The sequence below is a fragment of the Aegilops tauschii genome, chromosome 4, assembly GCF_002575655.3.
Source record: "Aegilops tauschii subsp. strangulata cultivar AL8/78 chromosome 4, Aet v6.0, whole genome shotgun sequence".
Classification (NCBI taxonomy): domain Eukaryota; kingdom Viridiplantae; phylum Streptophyta; class Magnoliopsida; order Poales; family Poaceae; genus Aegilops; species Aegilops tauschii.
This window is the reverse complement of record NC_053038.3, coordinates 478,035,067-478,060,292: the sequence shown is the minus strand read 5'-3', so window position 1 is coordinate 478,060,292 and position 25,226 is coordinate 478,035,067. Positions and strand designations below refer to the sequence as shown.

The following is a 25,226-nucleotide window of genomic DNA, read 5'->3' as shown; positions in this document are numbered from 1 at the left end:
TTTTTTTGAAATTACTACGTTCCCCAACAGATGGGGCGAAGGCCGAGACGGCCCGAACACAGACGAGCCGACGCTGGAGAAGCCGGCCGCCGCCGCGGGCAGATCCGTCAACCACCGTGAGGCCGCCACGACACCGGGAGAGCACGTCGGACCTCCCCACGCCGCGGCCCACGTCCGAAGCAACAGCCATGCCCGGCTGCTACCCTACCCGCGTCGCCCGGCGAGCTCCAAGCGCCGGAGCCGCCCGGCACGCACCAACGGTTCCACGCGCCGCCGGCCGGCCCCCAACGCCAGATCCGGTCGGATCCAGCAAGAGACCGGCCGCGCGCACACACCCCCCGCATCTCCACGCCCTGGCCAGGTCCAGCCGGTGCCCAGCCACCCCACCGGAGAGGAAGAACCCCGGTTGCAGCACCACCACCTTAGAGGGGCCGCCGGTCGCCCCTGCAGCCGCCAACCGCCATCACCCGCCGGATCTGGGCAGGGGGCGCCAGATCCGCCGCCAGCACGCCCCCGGGCCTCCAGAGCCCCACCAGCCGGAGGGGGAGGAGGAGAGGAGACGACGCCGACAGGTCACCAGGGGGCGAGGCGGAGGAAGGAAGCCGGAGCAAAGGCAAGCCGGCGCCCGACGCCACCGAGCAGGGGAGGCCGCCCCGCGACGTCCGCCACCCGCGCGAGGGAGAGAGCCGCTACGCGGCCTTTGGCCGGCGACGCCACCGGCGACGGCGAGGGAGGGAGGAAGGGGCGGAGGGACGGGGGCGGCGGCACTAGGGTTCCCTCCCAGGGGCGCCCGCGGGAGCGCCTCGAGAGGGGGGAGGGGGGAATCCGTCAATGTAAACTACAAAGCGCACACACAAAACGGATTAGATTAAGACTAGTTGTTAGACTTAGTTTAGTGAGCCTAACCGGTGGTAATAGGTTTGCGCATGTTTCATAGGGTGCGTTTAGAGAAGATAATGTTTGCTCTTTTATAAGCCGCAGAGGTATGCCACTTGACGGAACCACCCGTGCGTCGTTTTGCATGATTCTTTCAGATGACACCTCTATCACCCTGCATTTATCCGTGCACAACAACATATTTTAATGACCAAAACAACACTTACAGATGACATCGCCGTGTTTTGTCTACTCGACCGGTTGGTTTGACGCGACCGTCGGCTGACTGCAGTGCAAGTTTGAACGGTGGTTGTGGCTGGCCGAGCCATGCTCCCAAATGGCGGGAAAAAGGGCAGCAGCTCACCCCCTCTCTCCCGCTTTACTCCTCATCGACAAGAGCCACACACGGTAAGCTTCCCAACGCCAGCTCCATTCCATCAGATTCTTCACCGGCGAGTCCCAAACTTCTTATCAAGACGAATGTGCAGATCTGCTCACGACTGATCTACTTCTGCTCCGCCGATCACCAACTGCAGATCTCGGCGCCGCCGGCTTCGGAGCTGAAGCATGGATGACGACGGGCTGGGAAAACCTCTGCTTGGACGTGAGAGTCTCAGCACCCAAGACATTGATCTGGTAAGTCAGGTACATTCAGTTAGGATATATACTGCACATTAACTTCATTCTGTGGAAATGTGGTTCATGCCAATGGCGTGTCTGCAGGGGAACCTGCCCCTCGAAGAAGTTTTTGAGCAGCTGAGCACGTCTCGATGTGGTCTCTCCTCAGCGGATGCCGCGGAGCGGTTGCAGCTGTTCGGCGCTAACCGACTGGAGGAGAAGCGCGTAAATTCATCTTCCCTGCTAGTTACTTGCTGTTTTTCTGGAAGATGTACCTCTTGTGAATTCCTCATTTTTATTTCTGACAGGAGAACAAGGTTCTCAAGTTCATCAGCTTCATGTGGAACCCTCTGTCCTGGGTGATGGAGGCAGCAGCTGTGATGGCATTGGTCTTGGCAAATGGGGGTGTAAGTGAAGTACTATGCTATGTCCTGTCACCAATTTCAGTCAAGAAAATCTCTGGAAAAAGTAATCTGTTTTTCAGCAACAAAAGAGAAGTGGTAGATTAATAAGGCGTTCACCTTTTCTCTCTCCAGAGTCAGGGTCCTGACTGGGAGGACTTTGTGGGAATCGTCTGCCTTCTGATCATCAACTCGACGATCAGCTTCATCGAGGAGAACAATGCCGGGAATGCCGCGGCTTCGCTCATGGCCCGCTTGGCGCCTAGAACAAAGGTTGGTACGAGTAACAATGTAACATGAAAGTTGATGGTTGCCTTGGTTTAATCTGATCTTGACGTGACTGTTTATGCATGGCTGTGCCTGCAGGTTCTTAGAGATGGGCAATGGCAAGAGATGGATGCCTCTGTATTGGTACCCGGGGACATCATCAGCATTAGGCTTGGTGACATTGTCCCTGCAGATGCGCGGCTACTCGAGGGAGATCCTCTCAAAATTGATCAGGCAATCACACTTACTGCATATGCCATTCACGCCAAAGATATCAGATTGTTCTGTCAAAATGATTTGGTCTCCTTCTGTTTCTTACCATCTTGTAGTCAGCTCTCACTGGAGAATCACTTCCTGTCACCAAAAGGACCGGCGACCTAGTGTTCACTGGTTCAACTTGCAAGCATGGTGAGATCGAAGCTGTCGTCATCGCGACCGGGATCCGCTCGTTCTTCGGGAAGGCGGCTCATTTGGTGGACTCCACAGAGGTTGTTGGCCATTTCCAGAAGGTGAACCATCATTACTACATAATGTGATCACATGTGCTAAGCATTAGTTGCAGAGAAATGTCTGTGGCGTGAGCTGAATTTTTCTATTGGAAATTTCAGGTACTTACCTGCATAGGCAACTTCTGTATCTGCTCGATTGCGGTGGGGGTGATCGTTGAGGTTATCATCATGTTCGCGGTCCAGCACCGGTCGTACCGGGAGGGGATCAACAATGTGCTTGTTCTTCTGATCGGAGGGATACCGATCGCGATGCCGACGGTTTTGTCGGTCACGCTCGCAATAGGTTCTCATCGCCTATCTCAACAGGTGTGTCTGGATATTGCCATCACCTTTCTTCAGTTAACAAACAAATGTGTACTCCTAATACTATAATATCACTGAATTTATTCTGAACTTTGCAGGGTGCCATCACCAAAAGAATGACAGCCATCGAGGAAATGGCCGGAATGGATGTTCTCTGCTGCGACAAAACTGGGACTCTCACTCTCAACCATCTTACCGTCGACAAAAACCTAGTCGAGGTACTTTCTTACCTTAAAAGAAAGAGTATATTCATCCTGAAAATTCTGAGATATATTTATCAGCAGTGTAAGACTTGGCATGCACGCTGATCCATCCTTGTGGTACAGGTTTTCAGCGGAGGAATGGACAGGGACATGATCATTCTGTTGGCTGCAAGAGCATCAAGAGTGGATAATCAAGATGCAATCGATATGGCCATCATAAATATGCTTTCTGATCCCAAAGAGGTTTCTGAATCTCTTCACTTGCTTTGAGCCTGCACACTAATAAAGGGTCACAAATTTTTTACCTGCTCTTTCCTCAGGCACGCGCAAACATTACCGAAGTTCACTTTCTCCCGTTCAATCCGGTAGACAAGAGGACGGCCATAACATACATTGATTCTGGCGGCAACTGGTTCCGGGTCAGCAAAGGTGCTCCTGAGCAGGTTCTCCCTCTGCCTTACTGAAGAAGTTCATCACTGTATCTCATCAGTGATGCTGACTGCCATCTTTCAACATGGGACTTACAATTTACAGTGTTGAACATCTGATCTGATGTTGGTCATCTTACAGATCCTCAACCTGTGCTTCAACAAGGATGACATCGCCGAGAAGGCGCAGCGGGTCGTCGACAGCTTCGCGGAGAGGGGCCTCCGTTCACTAGCAGTTGCTTACCAGGTATTCCTTCCTAGTGACATACATTCTGAATTCTGAAGGCCAGTTTCAGTTTCTGCTGGCGAATGTACACTGTTGCATTCTGAATTCTGAAGTACTACGCCGGATCGCCTTGATGCCTGAGATCAGGAGGTCCCGGAGAGATCGAGGCACGGCGATGGCGGGCCGTGGGTCTTCTGCGGCGTGCTGCCGCTGTTCGACCCGCCGCGGCACGACAGCGCCGACACCATCCGCAGGGCCCTGGACCTGGGCGTGTGCGTGAAGATGATCACCGGCGACCACCTGGCGATCGCCAAGGAGACCGGCCGGCGGCTCGGGACGGGGACCAACATGCACCCGTCGGCGGCGCTGTTCGGCCGCCGCGGCGGCGACGAGGGGGCGGCGGCGGCGGTGGAGGAGCTGGTGGAGAGCGCGGACGGGTTCGCGGGCGTGTTCCCGGAGCACAAGCACGAGATCGTGCGGCTCCTGCAGGCGAGCGGCCACGTGTGCGGGATGACGGGCGACGGCGTGAACGACGCGCCGGCGCTGAAGAAGGCGGATATCGGCATCGCGGTGTCGGACGCGACGGACGCCGCCCGGGCCGCCGCCGACATCGTGCTGACGGAGCCCGGCCTCGGCGTCATTGTCTGCGCCGTCCTCACCAGCCGCGCCATCTTCCAGCGCATGAGGAACTACACGGTGCGTCTGGGCCCTCCATGCCACGCCATTGCCAGCACCACAAATGTTCAGTTCGGTTACTGGGATTTGCTTGTGATGATTTCTACCTTGCCGATGCAGATCTATGCCGTGTGCATCACCATACGAATAGTGGTAAGAACGCAGCAGCAAATCAATTAGCATGATTATTAATCCGGTAGTAGCAGTTCCAGTGATCTTCCTTCGTATCTGACTCGTATGGTTGCAGGTTGGGTTTGTTCTTCTGGCGTCGATATGGGAGTACGACTTCCCGCCATTCATGGTGCTCATCATAGCCATACTCAACGATGGTAATTAATGTAGCAGCATCTCTGAACTTTACCATGCCAAGTTTCAGACCATATACTGAAACATACAGCCTGATTAAAATGCTTTCATCAGGGACGATCATGGCGATATCCAAGGACCGGGTGAAGCCGTCGGGGAGCCCGGACAGCTGGAAGCTCAACGAGATATTCGCGACCGGGGTCGTCATCGGCACCTACCTCGCGCTGGTCACGGTGCTCTTCTACTGGGCGCTCACCAGAACCACGTTCTTCGAGGTTACCACCAGAAACCCAAACATCCAAGGCTGAACCGATGAACATCTCTTTTAACCACTGAGATGGTTCTGAAACTGCTGCAGTCTCACTTCGGGGTGCGGTCGCTGAAGGGCGACGCGGAGGAGGTGTCGTCGGCGGTGTACCTGCAGGTGAGCATCACCAGCCAGGCCCTGATATTCGTGACCCGCAGCCGGGGCCTCTCCTTCCTCGACCGGCCGGGGACCCTGCTCGTCTGCGCCTTCGCCGTCGCGCAGCTGGTGGCGACCCTGGTGGCGGTGTACGCGGCCGTCGGCTTCGCGTCGATCAGCGGCGTCGGGTGGCGGTGGGCGGGCGTCATATGGCTCTACAGCCTGGTCTCCTACCTCCCGCTCGACCCCGTCAAGGTCGCCGTCCGCTACGCCCTCAGCGGCGAGGCCTGGAGTCTGCTCCTCGACCGGAAGGTACGTTCTTCGGCGCGCCTGTCACAGGCTCCGTTCATGCATGTCTGCACCTGTTGATTCACTCTCTTCAGGCTGCGTTTGCAAGGAGGAGGAGAGACTACTACGGCGAGGAGGAGCGGCGGGGGGCGGCGCTGTCGGCGCGGCGGGCGCTCTCTGACCATCTCCTCAGCAGCAGGACGCCACGCTCCGCCGTCGCAGAGCAAGCGAGGCGGCGCGCCGAGATCGCCAGGTACAACAAGATCACAAGGTTTTGCTCCCGTGGATAGTGCAATGCTACTGAAGACTCGTAGCAAAGGTTACTGAAGAAATGTATGGCCTTTTGCTTCCTTAGCAGGCTGGGAGAAACGCACTCGCCAAGGGCGCACCTCGAGTCTGTGATGAAGCTCAAGCGCGCCCGGTCGGCTCACTCCGTTTGATGATCTGCACAAGTTGACTGTGGAACCTTTGTTACTACTCCGACTAATGTGTTTTTGGCCTGAATACATACATACATATTCCTAGTAGTGTGTCATTACTAAATAAATAAGGGAGGGTGCATCATTAGCTTGCTGCAGAGATTTGGTGTGAACAGGTTCAGTAATAGTATGGCTAATATCCAATGATCTGATGACAGTGATTCCTCTCTTGAAAATCACCAAACCTGATCCCATGGATATGTTTATTTGGAGCATCTGTACATAAGTCCTAACAGGATGACACCAAGATGCTGACTTGTGGACATGGCACAGCCAAACAACACTAACACTTGGGTATAATAAATCAGGCGAAACCTGTGTGATATGTACTGACAAAACCGGAAACCAATTCTGCTATGTTCCTCCACTCTTCTCTCGGCCAGGTTAGGCGCTAGAAGAAATAAACAAATACAATCTCAGGATGCTGCGATATCAGGGGATATATTAGAAGGGCTGGTTGTGCTTCCATCATATGAAATCCTGGTCCTGGTCATCGCCTCGGCGGGAAGCATCGCCGTCGAGCATCTTCTTCGTCATGTTGGCCCTCTGCACGAGACGGACCAACGCCTGCACCACCTCCGACATCGGTGGCCTGAATTCTGGCTCAGCCTGAAAAAAATAGTTCCAAGGCTCCGATGTTATTTATTTACTCCATGTATGTTTGGTTTTGTATGCCAAATTTGCTTTAGATGGTTGAGTGAAGTCCTCTACCTGGACACACAAGGCGAGCACGTCAGCGAATCGGGACAGAGACTTGGCAGGGTACAGGCCCTTGAGCGCAGGATCCACCATCCTGTCCAACGCATCGATGTCATGGAGCTGGGGAGACGCCCACCGCACGAGTGACTGCTCTGACCTAGGCTTGGAGCTGTAACGCAAACAGTCACGCGATCACATCTCGGATCATAAATTGCTAAATTTGTAAACATGCCCTAGCCGAAAACTGGTCATGGCTAATAAGAAGGTACCTTTCGAATGGTTTGCGTCCCGTCAAAAGCTCTAGCATGACGACCCCAAAGCTGTAGACATCGCTCTTCATTGTGTACTGGCCAGTCATGTCCACCTCTGGGGCAGTGCACCCGGCACTCTGTTCTGCTGTCTGCAGAGGTTTATTTGGTGGTGGACATTAGGCAATCATTATGCACCAGAATGTGTAAAATGCTAAGCTAGAATTGTATATAGTTCATGCATATCATAATAATCTATAATACATAGAAAATAGCTTAGCAAGCCAAGAGCTATTTGTTTACTGAGTTCTAAAAGCATGCAACTATGCAAGCAATCCTCTAAAATGGGTCTTGGAGTACACTGAACAGACCTGGAACTCAGCATCAGGAATAAAGCTTGCAAGTCCAGCATCTGAAACGTGTGGGTTGTATTCTGAGTCGAGCAGAATGTTGGATGACTTGAAATTCTTGTGAACGACGGATGGAGAACATACTTCATGAAGATACCTGCAAATTATATTTACAGTGGGATGGTAAGGCATCTACAAATGATATTTCGGAACAAACATATATGTTACAATAGATTATGTAATGAACAAATCATTGTTGGAGAATATTCTTGAACCATTCAGTCAATACTACGTGACAATGTCTTACTAAAATGTTGCACTAAGAAAACATGTAGAAAAGACATGCATCCAAAAGTCCAGATATAATTTGCGAAAAATGCTTCCGGCAGCACATGATATGGACAGGACAAGCATGTTAATTACTTAAATTGACTATCATTGACCAAAAGATGATAAATTAGTATTTTGAACGCTAGCAATAGTCACTCAGCTTGTCCAGTTAGATCTGGACACACAAGACACGACATCATACCAACCAGATCAACATATATAGTTCACTGCCACTTACTCCAGTGCACGGGCAGAGCCTAGTGCGATCTTAATGCGGGAGTTCCAGCTAAGTGGCTTGCTGTATTCGTCTGAAAGATGAAGTAGATCATGAAGTGATCCGTTCCTGTGGAAATCATACACAAGCAAGTGTTGTCCATGTTCCATGCAATAGCCCACAAGCTCATTGAGATTCGGATGGTGCAGAATCGAAATGTTTGAGACCAGTTCAACAAAGTCTTCAGATGATTGGAATGGTATTACAGTACAATCTAGTTTCTTCACGGCCAAAACCTGAACAAAGTAAACAAGAACAGTAAGCGACATATATTTAAATGGCTCAATCTTCTGTTTTTCACTATCTAAATACATTTAAAGAAGGGCAAAAATACAATATCAGGAGAAGGTATCATTAAGCGCCAAAAGAACATCCAAATTATGAGGGATGCTTCTATGCTCCTTCGTTCTTCTCCATAACAAGACTGATGTTAATATGTTATGCTTGGAACACATAAATCCTGTCATAGATCAGTATAATTTCCACCCTTTCACTAATGTGAAGATCATGCATAGAGGAAATGTTACGGCAAGGACCTATTGCAGACATGTTACCACATGACTACTTGAAACCCCTGTTGCGAAGGCTTTAAGAATACAAGTAAAGAAAACATTCATGTGCTTTCAGAAATATACAGAACCAGCGATCAGATGTAATACCTTTCCATCGTTGAACTGTGACCTGTAGACACGTCCAAAAGTACCCTCTCCAACAAGGTTGTCCATGCTGAAGCTATCTGTTGCTATTTGTAGATCTGCAACTGAATAAACAACTGCCTTTATAGGTTTTGTACTGCTTTTCCTTGCGACGGGTTTGCTTGAGAAGTCATCATCATCATCGAATGACTTGTTGCGTTCAATCTTGGCAGGTGGCTTCAGACCAACTGAAGCAGGGGAAGCCAAAGAGTCCACATCTATTGTGGTTGACTCTTCAAAAGGCTTCGTGTCTGCAGCAAGCGTAGAAGCAATCAGTCACAAGATTAGCCAACTAGAAAAAACATCTCTCTAGTATGATAAATGTCAAGCTAACTGACCTTTAACTTCGTTTGAAGGGAATGAAGTGAATGGCTGGTGCTGTTCAAAGTGCTCTTCCCTTTTAGATTTGCGCTTCCTTTTTATCACAAAAAATGCAATAATTGCTCCGACGACCAGCAAAGATATGACAATGCCCGCTACAGCTCCGCCACTTATTCCAGACTTTCCATCAGAAGATGATGAACCATTGTCTTTTTTAGCTGGGCTCTTCCGACGGTTTGAAGGTGGAGCTGTAAATGGCGGTGGCGGTGGAGCTGGTCCCGTAGTCCAAGAATTACCATCAGTCCTACTCATAAGCGCCATATTAGTTTAGGATATACCTCTCTAACAATTGCACATTAGAAAATCAAGAGACTCACTGTAGACTATTTATCTTCTTAAGCTGACTAGGAATCCAACCAGTGAAGCGGTTATTTGCAACATTCCTACAGGTAAGCAAGATATGAGATGATGATGCATATGTAAATAAATCATCGATAAATTTGATGTTGGTTACTTACAGATCAGAAAGGGGAAGATCAGCTAGGACATTGATAGAACCGGTCAACTGATTGTTCTGCAAATATCTGAGAAGTACCAAGACAGGGTTAGATACTTAGATGCATGGCACTCTAATAGGATATGTGGATAGAGAATGTGACTCCATTTCTTACAGAGTCTTAACACTTGACAGTGAACTTAAACCTTCTGGTAGGTCACCAGTAAGAGAATTAAAGGAGAGATCCCTGCATCACATTGCACATGAAAATAGTAAGAGAATCGAAACATCTACTCCCTCCGTTCCTAAATATAAGTCTTTGTAGAGATTTCACTATGAACCACATACGGATGTATATAGATGCATTTTAAGTGTAGATTCATTCATTTTGCTCCGTATGTAGTCCACCTAGTGGAATCACTAGAAAGACTTATATTTAGGAACGGAGGGAGTAGAACATGAACACGAGGGAGGGAGGGAGGGAGAGAGAGAGAGAGAGAGAGAGAGAGAGAGAGAGAGAGAGATTTTACAATACAAGTTAAGACACATCTGATAATTCACATAAAAAATGTACTCACACTGTTGTCAAGCTACCAAGGTTGGAAAATACGTCGGTCATTTTTCCTTGTAACTGGTTATGGTTAAGATTTCTGCATACACCAAAAAAACTTCAGTTAGTCCTACTAGATGATACAAACTCCAAGGCGAACGATTACATCTGGCTGCAAAGATACCCACAAATACTTAAGATTATTCATCGAGAAAATCGAGTAGGGCAACTCTCCACCAAACTGGTTTCCTGCGAGATTGCTGCAAAACAAGAATCCTTTAACAGCTAGAGACAACAACAGTTGAGAAAAAATAAATCAAGTGTGTGACTTCATCTGAGGAACTTACAGCCTCTCAAGCTTAGCTGTGGGGAGATTGTACTGTATCGCTTGTCCACCACCAAGGCTGTTTTGGCTCATATCACTGCATGATTTTTTTAAGATGATGGTTATCAACTGAACTCCCACAGCAAACAAGGTTGAGCATAAGATTTTAAGTGTGGGTGCTCACATCTCGACCAATGAACTCATGGTATTCATATTGTAGCCCAAATTCCCGGACAGCCCCAAGCTTGGCAGTTTGCTGCATCATCAAACAAAGGAAAATATGCTAAGAGGGAGCAAGAACTGAACACGGTTTAGCAACCTATTTTTGCTTCACTAGACTCACATTGCTGTAACCGACGATCCTGAGCAAGTGATGCCCTGCCACGATTCCCCGCAAGGGTCACCGCCGTTCACTTGCCAGCCTTTGAGCTGCCCAGGAGAATTCAAGCTAGTGAAGAGCGTGTTGAGAGCAGTAACTGCATGTAAGACAGCGACGAGTTACTACAATAGACAGGGATGTCACTAAACAAGAATGTTTCATTTGTAATCTGAAATAGCAGGATATATATCTATCTATGCACGGATTATATTCAAACATCATGAGGACTAAAGGCGGTAAATAGAACACAAACAAAAACTGGAAAGGTAATCTAGTGGTGAAGAGCAAATCAATCGGACCCACACTACAGCAATTTCCATGATCCAGCTAAATGCAAAAAAAAAATTTATGGAGAAGGTAGTGTCACATCTAGAAGGTAGGTGGGAAGAAAACGACTTTAGCTTCTTAGAAGGAAAATCTAAACCAAAATCCATCCAATGTTTTTCTTGTGCTCAGAATCACTCCTTCATAACCTACACAACTATATCAAGATTCAAAGAGTAAGAGAAAGAATCCCTAGCTCAAATTACTCGTCAAAGTTATAAAAGAAATGTGCTAGCACACCACCTAATAATAGCTGGAGTAGGAGGGAAAAACACAAGTAGCAAACTAAAATCAGCCAATCGCCTGCTTTCACAACCAAAACTATCAGAAACAAAGGAGGAGGGAGGGGGGTTGATATAATGGACCATGCCTAATCTAAACTGCCGGATTCACACATCATCTTGTTGGCACTGCAGGGGGCGGATCCAAATTCCAAATCTAGGCCTCTTGCGAAAATCCATCCAGCGCATCAAAAGCCAATAAGCAGAAACATGCGGGGAAAGCATGAGCGGGAGAAGCCAAGATTCGGCTACAAGAAAGCAGTCCAATCATCTATCTCGCCATTCCGAAAGAAAAGGCTGAATCTAGCCGTTCGCGGCTCCCACGAGCAACCCCATCTGGCTGGCGGCGCAAGCACTTGAATAACACAGGGGGGAAGAATGGACGAGACCCCTCGCCTTTCCCCCTTGCTAAAACCATCTACCAGAGCTGTACTACAAGACTAGAAAGCAGGCAAGAGAGGGGGGGTTTGTTGTAGGTTCTTGATAACTCACGGTCAGTGGCGTCGGTGGTGGCGGCGACCAAGATTTGCGCCCGGGGCCAGACGGAGCAGCAGCAGGCCAGGAGCAGCAGCGACGCCGCGCCCGGCATTCCGCCACCCCTCCTCCTCGTCCCCATCTCCCGCCCGCACCAAATGCCCTCCTCCCTCAATGCAGAGGGGGTGGGGACGCGCTTTGGTTGCTGACCGAGAGAAGCTCTCCCCACTCTCTTTTTGGCTCCTCCAATCTCCAGGCGAGTCCGGCTGACTGATTGATTTGGTTTATGCCGTCGTTGCTGGGTGGCTCCCCCCTTTTTCAACCCTCCGTGCGCCCGTGTTCTTGAACCGAGCAACAACGGAAAGCAGCACGGCAGCAGCTGGCACCGGACCAGGTGAGGTGAGAGGAGAGTGGGGCGGATGGACGGGCGGAGACGGGACGAGAACCCCGTTCGCTCCCCGGGTCTCATGAGGTCACCGGGGGCATTTTGGGCATCCAGCGAGGGCGGGACCCGCTCAGCCAGAGAATCCGGGACAGCTTCTTCAAGAGTGGAAACACGTCTTCGGAATGAAAACGCCAGAGATGAGATTTGTTGGTAAATAATCACCGACTGGGCTGGGCTGGGCTGGAGAGCACGGCGCGGGCGCGGCGTGCCGGCCCGATCACCACCACGTGGCAGCTCACGGTGACAACGGAGGGTCAAGCAAGCCGCGTGTGTCCTGCATTGCACGCCAAAACCGACTTTTGTTGTTTTTTTTTTTGAAATTACCGACTTTTGTTGTTGGTTTATGGTTTAAACGGAATTATCATCGGCTGGTCACAGGTCGGTATTGCGCGTAACGTCGTGGGCTGCCCTCTTATACGAGCCGATTATATTCCTTTGTTTAATCCAAACGAGGTTGTTGCCACAGCTTTTTCCGACGACCAAGGGAGGAGTACTTCAGACTAGCCAGAGTGGGAGTAACTTCGGTAGTAACATCGAGTCCAACTCAGCAATTTTGCTTATGTGGCAATGAGTTAATGAGGAGAGATGTAGTACTAGTAACTTAGCTAGTTACTGTAACATCACATGTCCCAATGCAATATGAGTCTATAACGTAATAAATGAAGCTTTGCATGTTACCACACTTATGTTACTACCCACTATTGAGGTAGTAACATAGTCTAGGGAAATGTGTATGTTACTACTCTATGTTACTACCCATTGTGGCTAGTCTCATGAGATTAATGTTGTAAGGGGGTGTTTGGTTCAGAAGTCATAGGACTTTTTCTAGTCCCAGGGACTAATCAAAAAAGACTCTCTAGTAGAGTCTTTTTCAGTCCCTGTAGAAAAAGTCCCTCCCGTTTGGTTTCTAGGGACTTTTTAGGGACTTTTTCTAGTCTCTGGGACTAAAAAGTCCCTGAACCAAACACCCCCTAAGCTTTTTTTTACACAGTACCAACGCAAACGCTCATACACAGGCACACGCATCCACACGCTACTCTTACGAGCAAATCCGAGAGACCTATTCCGCAATCACTTTGAGATGGAGGAAGTCGCAACGTGCATCCTTGTAGTCGACGGAAGCGTCTCCTTCCGTTGAACTCATACCGCTGGAAGATCCGGAATAAATCCAGAAAAATGCGAATCCTAGGTCAAGTCTGGGACTTGAACTCCGATGCCCACTGCCCTCCTTATCATTCGACCACAAATTGGTTCGCAAAATACTGTAATCATGGTTTTCTGTCGTGTTGTTTAACCCCCACGTAGTAAGGGCTAATAATTCATGAGCGTCTAACGTCGTGGGCTGCCCTCTTATGAGAGCCAATTATGTTATTAAACCCATTGTTTAATACGAACGAGGTTGTTGCTACTTTATGAGATTGACGTAGAGAATACTGTAATCATGGCTTTGTGTCTCGTTGTTTAATCCGTCGGTATTTACGTGGCTCATACTATAATCTTCATTATGGATATAATTGTAAAAAAAATCTTCATTATGATATAAATAGGACACATATTTTCATGAGAAAAACGGCTACTAGTCTAGAAACTGTAATCATTGCTTCCATGAGATGATCGAGCAAATAAAGCTGTATTTAGAAAAACAAAAGGAAAATGTTGTTATTAACTAGCTTGGTCTCGTGAAGCAAAAACACATAAAAGTAAACTGTCATTGGCACCTCCTTTTTTTTAAAAGAAAAAAATCTTCCTATCTATTCATTTTCAATCATGACAGTACAATGAATATCAGAAATAATAAAAATTATACCCAAATTCGTAAATCATCTAGCGACGACTAGAAACACCGAAGCGAGCTGAAGGCGCGCCCTGCCGTCACTATTCCTCCCTCACTGGAGTCAGGCAAAATTTGTTGTAGTTGACTGTCAGAAAGTCGTCGTGCTATGGCATCATAGGACCAGCACACCATAACAACAAACACACAAGCGTGCTAACTAGTAAACACATAGTGATTGCAATGTCATTCTAATTGAATTCTATATGGTTGTGTTTGCATCATCAAAGTTTATTTAGCCGTAACATAGGAAAACAAGTGCTTCCGATGAATTGTTATGAAAAAAACACGTGTAGAATTCAATTCCACATATCAAATGACTCGCGTAGGGAACATGAAATAGTTTGAAGAATTCCAATTTTCTTACAAATTTTTAGTCAAGGATGCACACGATGTTTTGCCGTCAAATCTAACATGTTCATTTTTCCCGTTACGGAGTAGAGCGACGGGTTATACAAAGACGACTCGTTAACGCGTATGCTCGGTGATATAGTTTCAGTCTTTGACATGTAAGTTTGGTGCTTGTATTTTACAACCATCAGTTGTATAGTTTTTTTAAGGAACACAAGATATACATTTTTGTTGTCGATTTTCGTCGGGTTTTATGTGTGATTCGAAGATGCGTTCAAAATAATGTGTGACAAGATATTGCACAATCCTTCTGATAGAAAAAAAAAGGAGCTATAGATATTTTTAAGAAATTTTTTATGGCTTTGCAGTTAGTTGGTTCCCACTATTCAAGATTTTGCCCGTCCACACCATTTTCTGTCAGGTCAAAATGGTTTGAAAAAGTAATAAGATGATATCAGGTACCGCTTTTTGGTGTTTGAAAAAGATTGGGGCTTTCTCCATAACTTAATTGGAGGCTGCCAACACCACCGCAAAGCTTCACCACAATGGATTGTGGCTCCGAGGTGATATCTTTCGTCTAAGGTGCCCAAACACCCAAGAGTAATAAGATCCGCTAGGGATTACTGGGGGAATCAAATATCTCTTGGTGAAAGTGTAGACTGGGGCCTTAGCAACAACAAGTTTTGTTGGGTAGGGAGAGAGATTGGGCAAAAATGGAGTTTAGGGCAACAATGAAGCTTGGGGGATAAAATGTAGGTCTTCTTGGGGAAGAACACCCCCTTTATATAGTGGGGAAAATCCAACCGTTATCTGCCCACAAGTCGCACACAAGCGGTACTACCACTTATGGGGGCGGTACTACCGTTTGGGGCGGTAGTTAGGTGTAGCGTGAGAGTACATAAGTACAGGAGCGATAGTGCCGCCGGAGCAATACTACCATCCTCACTAGCGGTACTATCGCTAAGTGTCTCAGGACACAGAGAACCAGCGGTAGTAAAGGGCGGGTAGGACAGAAGTATCGCATGGAGTGGTACTACCGTGGAGTGGAAATGGGTTACAAAGGCACCTAAATAAGCGGGAGTGAGTGTGGTAGTAGACTGCGAAAGTACCGCCCAAGCGGTACTACCGCCCTACTGCCGCTAATTCCTCTCGGCTATAGAGAAGACAACTGTAGTGGGGCAGTATTGGCACCATAGTACCGCTGAAGCAGTACTACCGCTCTACTACCGCCCAACTACCGCAAATGCAGAAACAACCACAGTAGCGCAAAGATAAGCTGTAGTGCCCGCGGCACTGGACTGCTGGAGTACCGCACAAGCGGCACTACCGCTGCCCAGGGCGGTACTACCGTTCGGGTAATTCAACAAAGCCCAAGGCAGAAAACAATAGGAACTCCAATGTTGCGAGAAGGGTCATGTGGGTGCATAGGATATGCTTACGTGTTGATTCCACCCTAACCTTTCCAAAGTGGGTCCCCTCTTAATAGTGCTGTTTTCCTACGACTCAAATCGACCGGAAACAACCGACTTCACTCTTTATCATCGAGGGGAATAAATCGTCTTGTGCGATATGTTAGAATATCTAAAATGCTCAATGCACACGATTAGTCCGTAAAATGCATTGTCATCAATCACCAAAACTACTAAGGGAGAAATATGCCCTAACACCATCGAACCATCAAAATTCGGCATGCTCAACAACGTCTTACATGCCATCAAACTACCCAAAAATGACATGTTCTACATACTAAAACTACGTACAAAGTTCATCCACGGTTGCCCTTGCCATCTTTGTCGCAGAACTAGCGGTCAAAGACGTCAAATAGATAAAGCTGGATCTTCTCACTGCTGAAGCTGTCCGACCTGTCATTGCCTTCTTCCTCCTCTTTGAGAGGGGACCGGGGGGGGGGGGGGCAGTCCGGCCGTGGCACAGACCGCCTGGTTGCTCCCTTGCTAGGGTGTGCACCGTCCTCCTCTTTTCGCTTCTCGATGATGAGGGCACGGAGGCTTCCTCGCCCAAGGCGGCGTGTGAATCGTCTCCGTGGCCTCGGCCTCGAGAGCTGTCGCGACATCCCGTGCCCTCTGCCTCGCATGCCGTGCGTCCGCACCGGTCAGGGCGTGAGGCATGCCGGCGTTGACCTCCGACTCGAAGCCCGACGCCGTGGCGATGAGGCGCCACCGAAGGTGTTGCGCCACCACCTAGAGTTACGGCGCGAGACGGTGTTGACCGTGTTTGGCGAGGCCGCGGTCACGCACCTCGAGGCACCAACCTCGGCGGATCCAAGCACCATTGTGCTAACGCGATGAATTCCCGCCGAATCAAGTCTGACAGTGGTGGGGTGGTCTCCTCCCGGGAGCGGCGAAGAGCCATGCAGATTTCCATCCCCTCTTCACCACACATGGGATGAGGTATCAGTCGACGGATCAGGAGATATCGGAGTCGGGTTCGTTGCCCGCCATGCTGAAGAAGGCCGAAGATCGCCGGAAAGGAGCTTGGGGTGGAGTGGAGTGAAGTGAGGTTGAGTGACTAGGGTTTCGTCCTGGATGTGGATAGGGACAAATGTATGTGGAGTCAAGGTGGACCAGCGTGAGCCGAATCGGACATGACGGATGCGCCCAGGCGTGTCCAGGACTCCCCATATCAACTCTATATATGGGCTGCATAGGAGGGTGCCAGTCAGTCGGTACATATTGGGCCGGTATAAGGGGTGTGGCTGGGTCATAATCTTTGTGCAGTCATTGACCGGACCGTCCGTCCAGACGTGAAAAAGGCATTTGAGGAGTCCGGCTATAGATACTCAGCTTTCTAACCAGTGGATGGATGAATATACATATCCTGAGAATCTATAATCGTCCCAGCTACAGACAACAACATGTGAACGAACACAAAGAGCAGTTCAGGGACAGGAGGGCATGGCAATCTAATCCGCAAAATACTCTACCTGGGTTGGGAGACAACGACCTCCAGGCACAAACGTCGGTCCTCCTTCCCACGCCCACATGGCCACGCTTGCATCAATCAAGGCAGCTCGTCAATCAAAGAGACGTTCTTTGCGCCATCTGAATTCGACAGTGATCCATCATTTCCATCTAATGTACGCACAACCGCCACGCGATATTTGGTGCGTATGCACTTGGCGAGCGCTCGGGAGGGAGAGCCGACGAGACGAAACCGAGGAAAGGATGGGCGTCGGTCGGGCCGCTTGCATGGCTTTGTCTCATCTTGACATCTTCCAGGAACGCCGTGGGTGCACGCAACTCAAGTTCCGTTCAGACTTCACGATAGTTACTCTCCAACCAACGGCGCTAGTGAAAGACTAGCTAGAGTGCCATGCACTTCAGCCTCGCCACTTCGTTTTCTCGAGTAACAGCATCCTCGCGAAGACAAGGTACAAGGCCAGAAGGGTCATAAAGCTAGATCCCCATCAGCCATTCTCATCATTCATCAATGGACTGATGCAGCAATGCTCTGGATAGTCTGATGCACGATTTGTTCTGGGGGTTACTCATAAGAAAAATGGTGTTCTAGGGCATTATGAGGCCAACCAAGCCAGGTGGGTGCTTGCATGCATGCAGATGGACGGAGCATTGGGTTCATGAGGACTTCAGCTTGTGACCCGTGCTGTCCTGCTGTCGTGTTAGTGCTAATTATGTGTTGGTAGGCTTCCACGGAACGTACTAGCATGGATTAGGTGAGGTAGGGTTGCTGGCTGGTGGCACTGTCCGTGTGTGTGTGTGTGTACATGTGGTGGGATCAAGTTTGAGTGTGGCATGTTGCATCAGGGATTTGATAGGCCTGGTTCAACCAACGGAACATAATGACCTGCGATGAGTCAGAATCGCCTGATGAGACATTCCATCGGCTGCTCCGGAAAATTGCAAAGCTACAACGTGTCAATCGTTGACGCTGGCGTCCCTTTTAGTTCAGGGGTATTCGGCGAATTTAACCGGCACAGAGGGGGTAGATCTGTAAAACAAACCGAGATAGAACAACTGCCTTCTTTTATAAAATATGTAGTACTATAATTTTATACAGTCTATAAAACTCTGTTTTTCCTAGTACAAATATTATGGAGCCTGTCTGATTGTAGGGTTGAAAACCGTTTAAAATCATACAGACCGCTTCACATGCATTTCTAGGATCCCCCCCCCCCCCCCCCCCTCTTAATTAAAATGTAGTTTCAATTTTTTTTATTTCTACGTTAGCTATGACAAGTACGTAATCGCTCACATTCTTTTTTATGGATTATGTACCTTTTCAAAGTAGAGCTAACAACCGAAATCATGATAACTTACTTTTCATTCAGAAGTTGCTTGCCACACATACCATGTGGTTCATCGTTCACAAAATTTGACATGCGATTTTATAGAATCATGCAAATAAGAGGGCCTAAGAATCTAGCCATATTTTACATGTTGGGATTTGATATCAAACATCTGAAAACTGTGGAAATCGGTGAAAAGAGTGGCGGAGATGTAAAAGGTTTTGCTAGTGCTCAATCACGTAACAAGTTTCTGTATATTTTTAGTCCACCTTATATGAGCTTTGCCAAGAGCATATTTTTTGCACCCAAGAGTACGTGATACTCCTGATGCACGGAGCTCAGAAATATAACTTGATAACTATAAAAGTTAATTGTTTTTTCGATAACTTGAGCACATTGCATATCTACTACTCCCTCCGTCCCGAAAAACATGTCGCAGGGGTTATTTTGCAGTTTAGTCCTCAGGTTTTTCCGGACCAAACCCGCAGTCCAGCGTCTTCGTCGCTCTGTGGTCGGTCTCTCTCTCCGCCGACGGCCGATTGCACGATGGGCTCCGCCTTGCTCTTCCCCTCCCCTGAATGCCTCCCCATGCTGCCTGACCCCCTCCCCCTCCCACCCTCGCCGCCCCACGCTGCCGCCCTGCCCCTCGCCGCGTTGGTCCACCACTTCCTCGACAACGACGGGGAAGCTTTGATTTTGTATGGATCTGCTCTTCGACCACTTCGTCGCCGGCTAAACGTCGTCGTCGACCAATTCCACGCCATATCGACTCCGTCGACCACGAATTCGGTCCGGTCCACCTGCACGCAGCTTCGGACGGACAGATGCACGGACGACCACCCGACGACTCTTCCAGGGCCTAGGCCGCACGCACAGATGTCCAGACGGCGGCGCAAAGTGCTCCGGCGATGAGACCCGGCGTGGCCGCCGGACGTGACCAGCAGGTTCGGCCCCCTCCCGTGGGTTGCTTAAGCTTAGGATTCTTTTTGTTCTGCTCAATGTAGTCTGAAATTGTTCTTCTCAAGCTAGTAAATTTAGGATTTTTTTTCTGTAAATCTTTTTTTCAGTGTAAAGTCATACTAGATTTGAATTGGCTTCTTCAAGAAGGTAGAAGACGCCGTCCACCCTGTGTCACCGTCGCCAGAAGGTAGAAGACGTCGTCCACTCCTATTCAGCCACTGCACCATCGTCCAGCACCTCAAGGCCGACATCGCCTGGAGCTCCTGTTCAAGATTTCAGATTCAGAGATGAGTACTGAAACTACTTGATGCTAAGATTCAGACTAAAGTTACTGTCAAAACTGTCAATTTTCTCCTTGATGTGAGCATTTATAGTTTGATCCAGAGATTCAGCCAAATTGTCCATTTAACAGAAGTTAGGTTCATAACTGATCCCTAGCTATCAAATTTTAGTTAGTCAAACTGTAACAAACTGTCCATTTAACAAAACTTAGGTTCATACCTGATCACTAACTAACAAAACTGAGAAGTGTACTCCTGGAGTACTCCTGCTTGGGATATTTTCCATTTTGAAACTAAGATCTGCTTGGAGCATTTTCAGTTTGCAAAATTGAAGTACAGCAGAAGTGTATTTTCCATTTTCAGTTTGACAAATTTCACTGAATTCAGTCAATAGCAATCATTTTAAATGGTGTACACAAGAATCAGTAGTTATCTGATTTTTACAGTAGAGTGGATCTTGTTTGAACTACTCTGAATTCTGTCAAGATGACAAGATGAGAATGCCTCCCCCTTTCCTAGAGCAGCCTTCCTTTAGTTTCATTCAGTTTGGGCATGGGACCTCCACATTTTCTTTTTACTGGACCTCCACAGACTAATGGTTTTATTCTCACAGATTGATCATGAAATGTGGGGGCATCATTCATCAAAGCCATGACATGAAAAAAGTTGGGTCATCTTGACATCCTGTGTTGTGTGTGTGTGGTGTAGGAAAAAGCTTAGACTTGCTCTTAGTGGATCAGAACATGCTGTTAGGAAGTCTAAGTTTACTCAAGGCCTTGTTGTTAATGCATCTTTAACTGAATTTACTCAAGGCCTTTTTTTAACTGAATTTCCCTTACTGCAAGTGCTCTTCAAGTCCCATTTGCTCCTTTGTAAACCCAAGGATTGCAACATAAAGATACTCCTACTTATTCCTACTTCTTCCTTCTCCTCAGTTCTGAAACTTCAGCTATCCTATCTATAGTACCTAGCTACTGTCAGAACAGAACACTGTATATCTATGGCTTCATTTTAGAAATTTAATTAGTGCATTTTTAAAATGGCAAACATTATGTTAGCACAAATATTCAGTTTTAATCCAAATTATTCAAATTAATCTAAATATTTTAAATTAATTCAAATAACTAAAATTAATCCAAATCAATTCAAATTCCAAATAACCCAAATTCCAATAAATTCCAACAAGGAGTTTATATACAAGGATTAGACAAGGCATACACAAGGGCATGACATAAGGTCCTCTTTGTCCCCTTTTGACACAAGATTACACATGACATAATGGCCTCTTTGTCCCCTCTTGACACAAGATTACACAAGACATACACAAGGAGCACCTGACTACATGACATAAGGGCCTCTTTGTCCCCTCTTGACTACATTCTTTTCCTTTCTCTGGCCACTTCTTCCCTTCCCTTCCCTTTACTTTTCTTTCTTTTCCCTTCTCTATCTAATTCTTTCCTTACATTTTCTTTTCCTATTGCAATTTCCATTTCTTCTATAATGGCCCTATTATCAACAACTACCCGACTGTTGCAATATACACCGGTTATTTCCATTCCAGCATTCTGAACGCGATCCTTGTGCAAGTGGGGTAACTTATATTGATTTCCTCCTTTGTCTTTCATAACTTCAAACATAACTGCTTCTAATGTGATAAAGCTTCTGTGCAACCTGTCGGGATCGTAGTTCTCGAATTCCTCTTCCACACCCTGTACCAGTTCCTGGATGTTTGTAGTGTTGGGGATCGTAGCAGAATTTTAAAATTTCCTACGCATCACCAAGATCCATCTATGGAGTATACTAGCAACGAGGGGAAAGGAGTGCATCTACATACCCTTGTAGATCGCGAGCGGAAGCGTTCCAATGAACGGAGTTGATGGAGTCGTACTCGCCGTGATCCAAATCACCGATGACCGAGTGCCGAACGGACGGCACCTCCGCGTTCAACACACGTACGGAGCAGCGACTTCTCCTCCTTCTTGATCCAGCAAGGGGGAAGGAGAGGTTGATGGAGATCCAGCAGCACGACGGCGTGGTGGTGGAAGTAGCGGGGATCTCGGCAAGGCTTCGCCAAGCTTCTGTGAGAGGGAGAGGTGTTGCAGGGGGAGAGGGAGGCGCCAGGGGCTGTGGTGCTGCTGCCCTCCCCCCCACTATATATAGGCCCCCTGGGAGGGGCGCCGGCCCTGGAACCCATCTACAAGGGGGGGCGGCCAAGGGGGAAGGGGGGGTGGCTTCCCCCCAAGCCAAGTGGGGCGCCCCCCACCCCTAGGGTTTCCAACCCTAGGCGCAGGGGGAGGCCCAAGGGGGGCGCCCCAGCCCACTAAGGGCTGGTTCCCTTCCCACTTCAGCCCATGGGGCCCTCCGGGATAGGTGGCCCCACCCGGTGGACCCCCGGGACCCTTCCGGTGGTCCCGGTACAATACCGATAACCCCCGAAACTTTCCCGGTGGCCGAAACTGGACTTCCTATATATAATTCTTCACCTCCGGACTATTCCGGAACTCCTCGTGACGTCAGGGATCTCATCCGGGACTCCGAACAACTTTCGGGTTTCCGCATACTAATATCTCTACAACCCTAGCGTCACCGAACCTTAAGTGTGTAGACCCTACGGGTTCGGGAGACATGCAGACATGACCGAGACGCCTCTCCGGTCAATAACCAACAGCGGGATCTGGATACCCATGTTGGCTCCCACATGTTCCACGATGATCTCATCGGATGAACCACGATGTCGAGGATTCAATCAATCCCGTATACAATTCCCTTTGTCAATCGGTATGTTACTTGCCCGAGATTCGATCGTCGGTATCCAAATACCTTGTTCAATCTCGTTACCGGCAAGTCTCTTTACTCGTACCGTAATGCATGATCCCGTGGCTAACTCCTTAGTCACATTGAGCTCATTATGATGATGCATTACCGAGTGGGCCCAGAGATACCTCTCCGTCATACGGAGTGACAAATCCCAGTCTCGATCCGTGCCAACTCAACAGACACTTTCGGAGATACCCGTAGTGTACCTTTATAGTCACCCAGTTACGTTGTGACGTTTGGCACACCCAAAGTACTCCTACGGTATCCGGGAGTTGCACGATCTCATGGTCTAAGGAAATAATACCTGACATTGGAAAAGCTCTAGCAAACGAACTACACGATCTTTTGTGCTATGCTTAGGATTGGGTCTTGTCCATCACATCATTCTCCTAATGATGTGATCCCGTTATCAATGACATCCAATGTCCATAGTCAGGAAACCATGACTATCTGTTGATCAACGAGCTAGTCAACTAGAGGCTTACTAGGGACACGCTGTGGTCTATGTATTCACACATGTATTACGATTTCCGGATAACACAATTATAGCATGAACAATAGACAATTATCATGAACAAAGAAATATAATAATAACCATTTATTATTGCCTCTAGGGCATATTTCCAACAGTCTCCCACTTGCACTAGAGTCAATAATCTAGTTACATTGTGATGAATCGAACACCCATGGCGTTCTGGTGTTGATCATGTTTTGCTCTAGGGAGAGGTTTAGTCAACGGATCTGCTACATTCAGGTCCGTATGTACTTTACAAATATCTATGTCTCCATTTTGAACACTTTCACGAATGGAGTTGACGCGACGCTTGATATGCCTGGTCTGCCTGTGAAATCTAGGCTCCTTCGCAAGGGCAATAGCTCCAGTGTTGTCACAGAAGAGAGTCATCGGGCCCGACGCATTGGGAATCACCCCTAGGTCGGTAATGAACTCCTTCATCCAGATTGCTTCTTGCGCTGCCTCTGAGGCTGCCATGTACTCCGCTTCACATGTAGATCCCGCCACGATGCTTTGCTTGCAACTGCACCAGCTTACTGCCCCTCCATTCAAAATATACACGTATCCGGTTTGTGACTTCGAGTCATCCAGATCTGTGTCGAAGCTAGCGTCGACGTAACCCTTTACGACGAGCTCTTCGTCACCTCCATAAACGAGAAACATATCCTTAGTCCTCTTCAGGTACTTCAGGATATTCTTGACCGCTGTCCAGTGCTCCATGCCGGGATTACTTTGGTACCTTCCTACCAAACTTACGGCAAGGTTTACATCAGGTCTGGTACACAACATGGCATACATAATAGACCCTATGGCCGAGGCATAGGGGATGACACTCATCTTTTCTCTATCTTCTGCCGTGGTCGGGCATTGAGCCGTGCTCAATTGCACACCTTGCAATACAGGCAAGAACCCCTTCTTGGACTGATCCATATTGAACTTCTTCAATATCTTGTCAAGGTACGTACTCTGTGAAAGACCAATGAGGCGTCTTGATCTATCTCTATAGATCTTGATGCCTAATATATAAGCAGCTTCTCCAAGGTCCTTCATTGAAAAACACTTATTCAAGTAGGCCTTTATACTTCCCAAGAATTCTATATCATTTCCCATCAATAGTATGTCATCCACATATAATAAGAGAAATGCTACAGAGCTCCCACTCACTTTCTTGTAAACATAGGCTTCTCCATAAGTCTGTGTAAACCCAAACGCTTTGATCATCTCATCAAAACGAATGTTCCAACTCCGAGATGCTTGCACCCGCCCATAGATGGAGCGCTGGAGCTTGCATACCTTGTTAGCATTCTTAGGATCGACAAAACCTTCCGGCTGCATCATATACAATTCTTCCTTAAGAAAGCCGTTAAGGAATGCCGTTTTGACGTCCATCTGCCATATCTCATAATCATAGTATGCGGCAATTGCTAACATGATTCGGACGGACTTCAGCTTCGCTACGGGTGAGAAAGTCTCATCGTAGTCAACCCCTTGAACTTGTCGATAACCCTTAGCGACAAGTCGAGCCTTATAGATAGTCACATTACCATCCGCGTCTGTCTTCTTCTTAAAGATCCATTTATTTTCTATGGCTCGCCGATCATCGGGCAACTCAGTCAAAGTCCATACTTCGTTTTCATACATGGATCCTATCTCGGATTTCATGGCTTCTAGCCATTTGTCGGAATCCGGGCCCGCCATCGCTTCTTCATAGTTCGAAGGTTCACCGTTGTCTAACAACATGATTTCCAGGACAGGGTTGCCATACCACTCTGGTGCGGAACGTGTCCTTGTGGACCTTCGAAGTTCAGCAGTAACTTGATCTGAAGCTTTATGATCATCATCATTAACTTCCTCCCCAGTCGGTGTAGGCACCACAGGAACATCTTCCCGCGCTGCGCTACTTTCCGGTTCGGAAGGGGTGACTATCACCTCATCAAGTTCCACTTTCCTCCCACTTAATTCTTTCAAGAGAAACTCTTTCTCCAGAAAGGACCCGTTCTTGGCAACAAAGATCTTGCCTTCGGATTTGAGGTAG

General features: G+C 48.1%; 2 protein-coding genes across 11 annotated transcripts; one reads left to right on the top strand and one right to left on the bottom strand.

The window, feature by feature from the left end:
- The first annotated feature begins 1,230 nt into the window (after positions 1-1,230).
- Positions 1,231-6,158, top strand: LOC109735157 (ATPase 10, plasma membrane-type). Of its 10 annotated transcripts, none has more exons than XM_045227988.1 (18): positions 1,231-1,284; positions 1,365-1,512; positions 1,600-1,719; positions 1,803-1,910; positions 2,031-2,168; positions 2,262-2,396; positions 2,492-2,671; positions 2,771-2,977; positions 3,073-3,192; positions 3,301-3,420; positions 3,498-3,620; positions 3,748-3,852; positions 3,979-4,659; positions 4,754-4,835; positions 4,927-5,087; positions 5,171-5,527; positions 5,599-5,756; positions 5,859-6,158. In XM_045227988.1, exons 2-18 carry the CDS (start codon positions 1,444-1,446, stop codon positions 5,941-5,943), a joined length of 2,949 nt encoding a protein of 982 aa, XP_045083923.1. In that variant the 5' UTR covers positions 1,231-1,284; positions 1,365-1,443; the 3' UTR covers positions 5,944-6,158. The 10 variants fall into 10 exon arrangements, 8 of the variants coding, with proteins under 8 accessions (XP_045083923.1, XP_045083924.1, XP_020149949.1 ...); XM_045227989.1 differs by having other exon boundaries at positions 1,232-1,284; positions 1,413-1,512; XM_020294360.3 differs by lacking the exon at positions 1,231-1,284 and having other exon boundaries at positions 1,307-1,512; positions 1,803-1,901; positions 3,979-4,527; positions 4,627-4,659; positions 5,862-6,158.
- On the bottom strand, positions 6,152-12,183 carry LOC109735158 (protein STRUBBELIG-RECEPTOR FAMILY 6). Its single transcript, XM_020294361.4, has 16 exons — positions 11,747-12,183; positions 10,614-10,746; positions 10,455-10,526; positions 10,293-10,367; positions 10,134-10,205; positions 9,974-10,045; positions 9,571-9,642; positions 9,418-9,483; positions 9,277-9,342; positions 8,917-9,203; positions 8,543-8,829; positions 7,848-8,119; positions 7,301-7,436; positions 6,951-7,081; positions 6,694-6,850; positions 6,152-6,591 (listed from the first exon to the last, which is right to left on the bottom strand). The coding sequence occupies exons 1-16, from the start codon at positions 11,868-11,870 to the stop codon at positions 6,451-6,453; spliced, it is 2,163 nt and encodes a 720-aa protein (XP_020149950.2). The 5' UTR covers positions 11,871-12,183; the 3' UTR covers positions 6,152-6,450.
- Between the last annotated feature and the right edge of the window lie 13,043 nt (positions 12,184-25,226).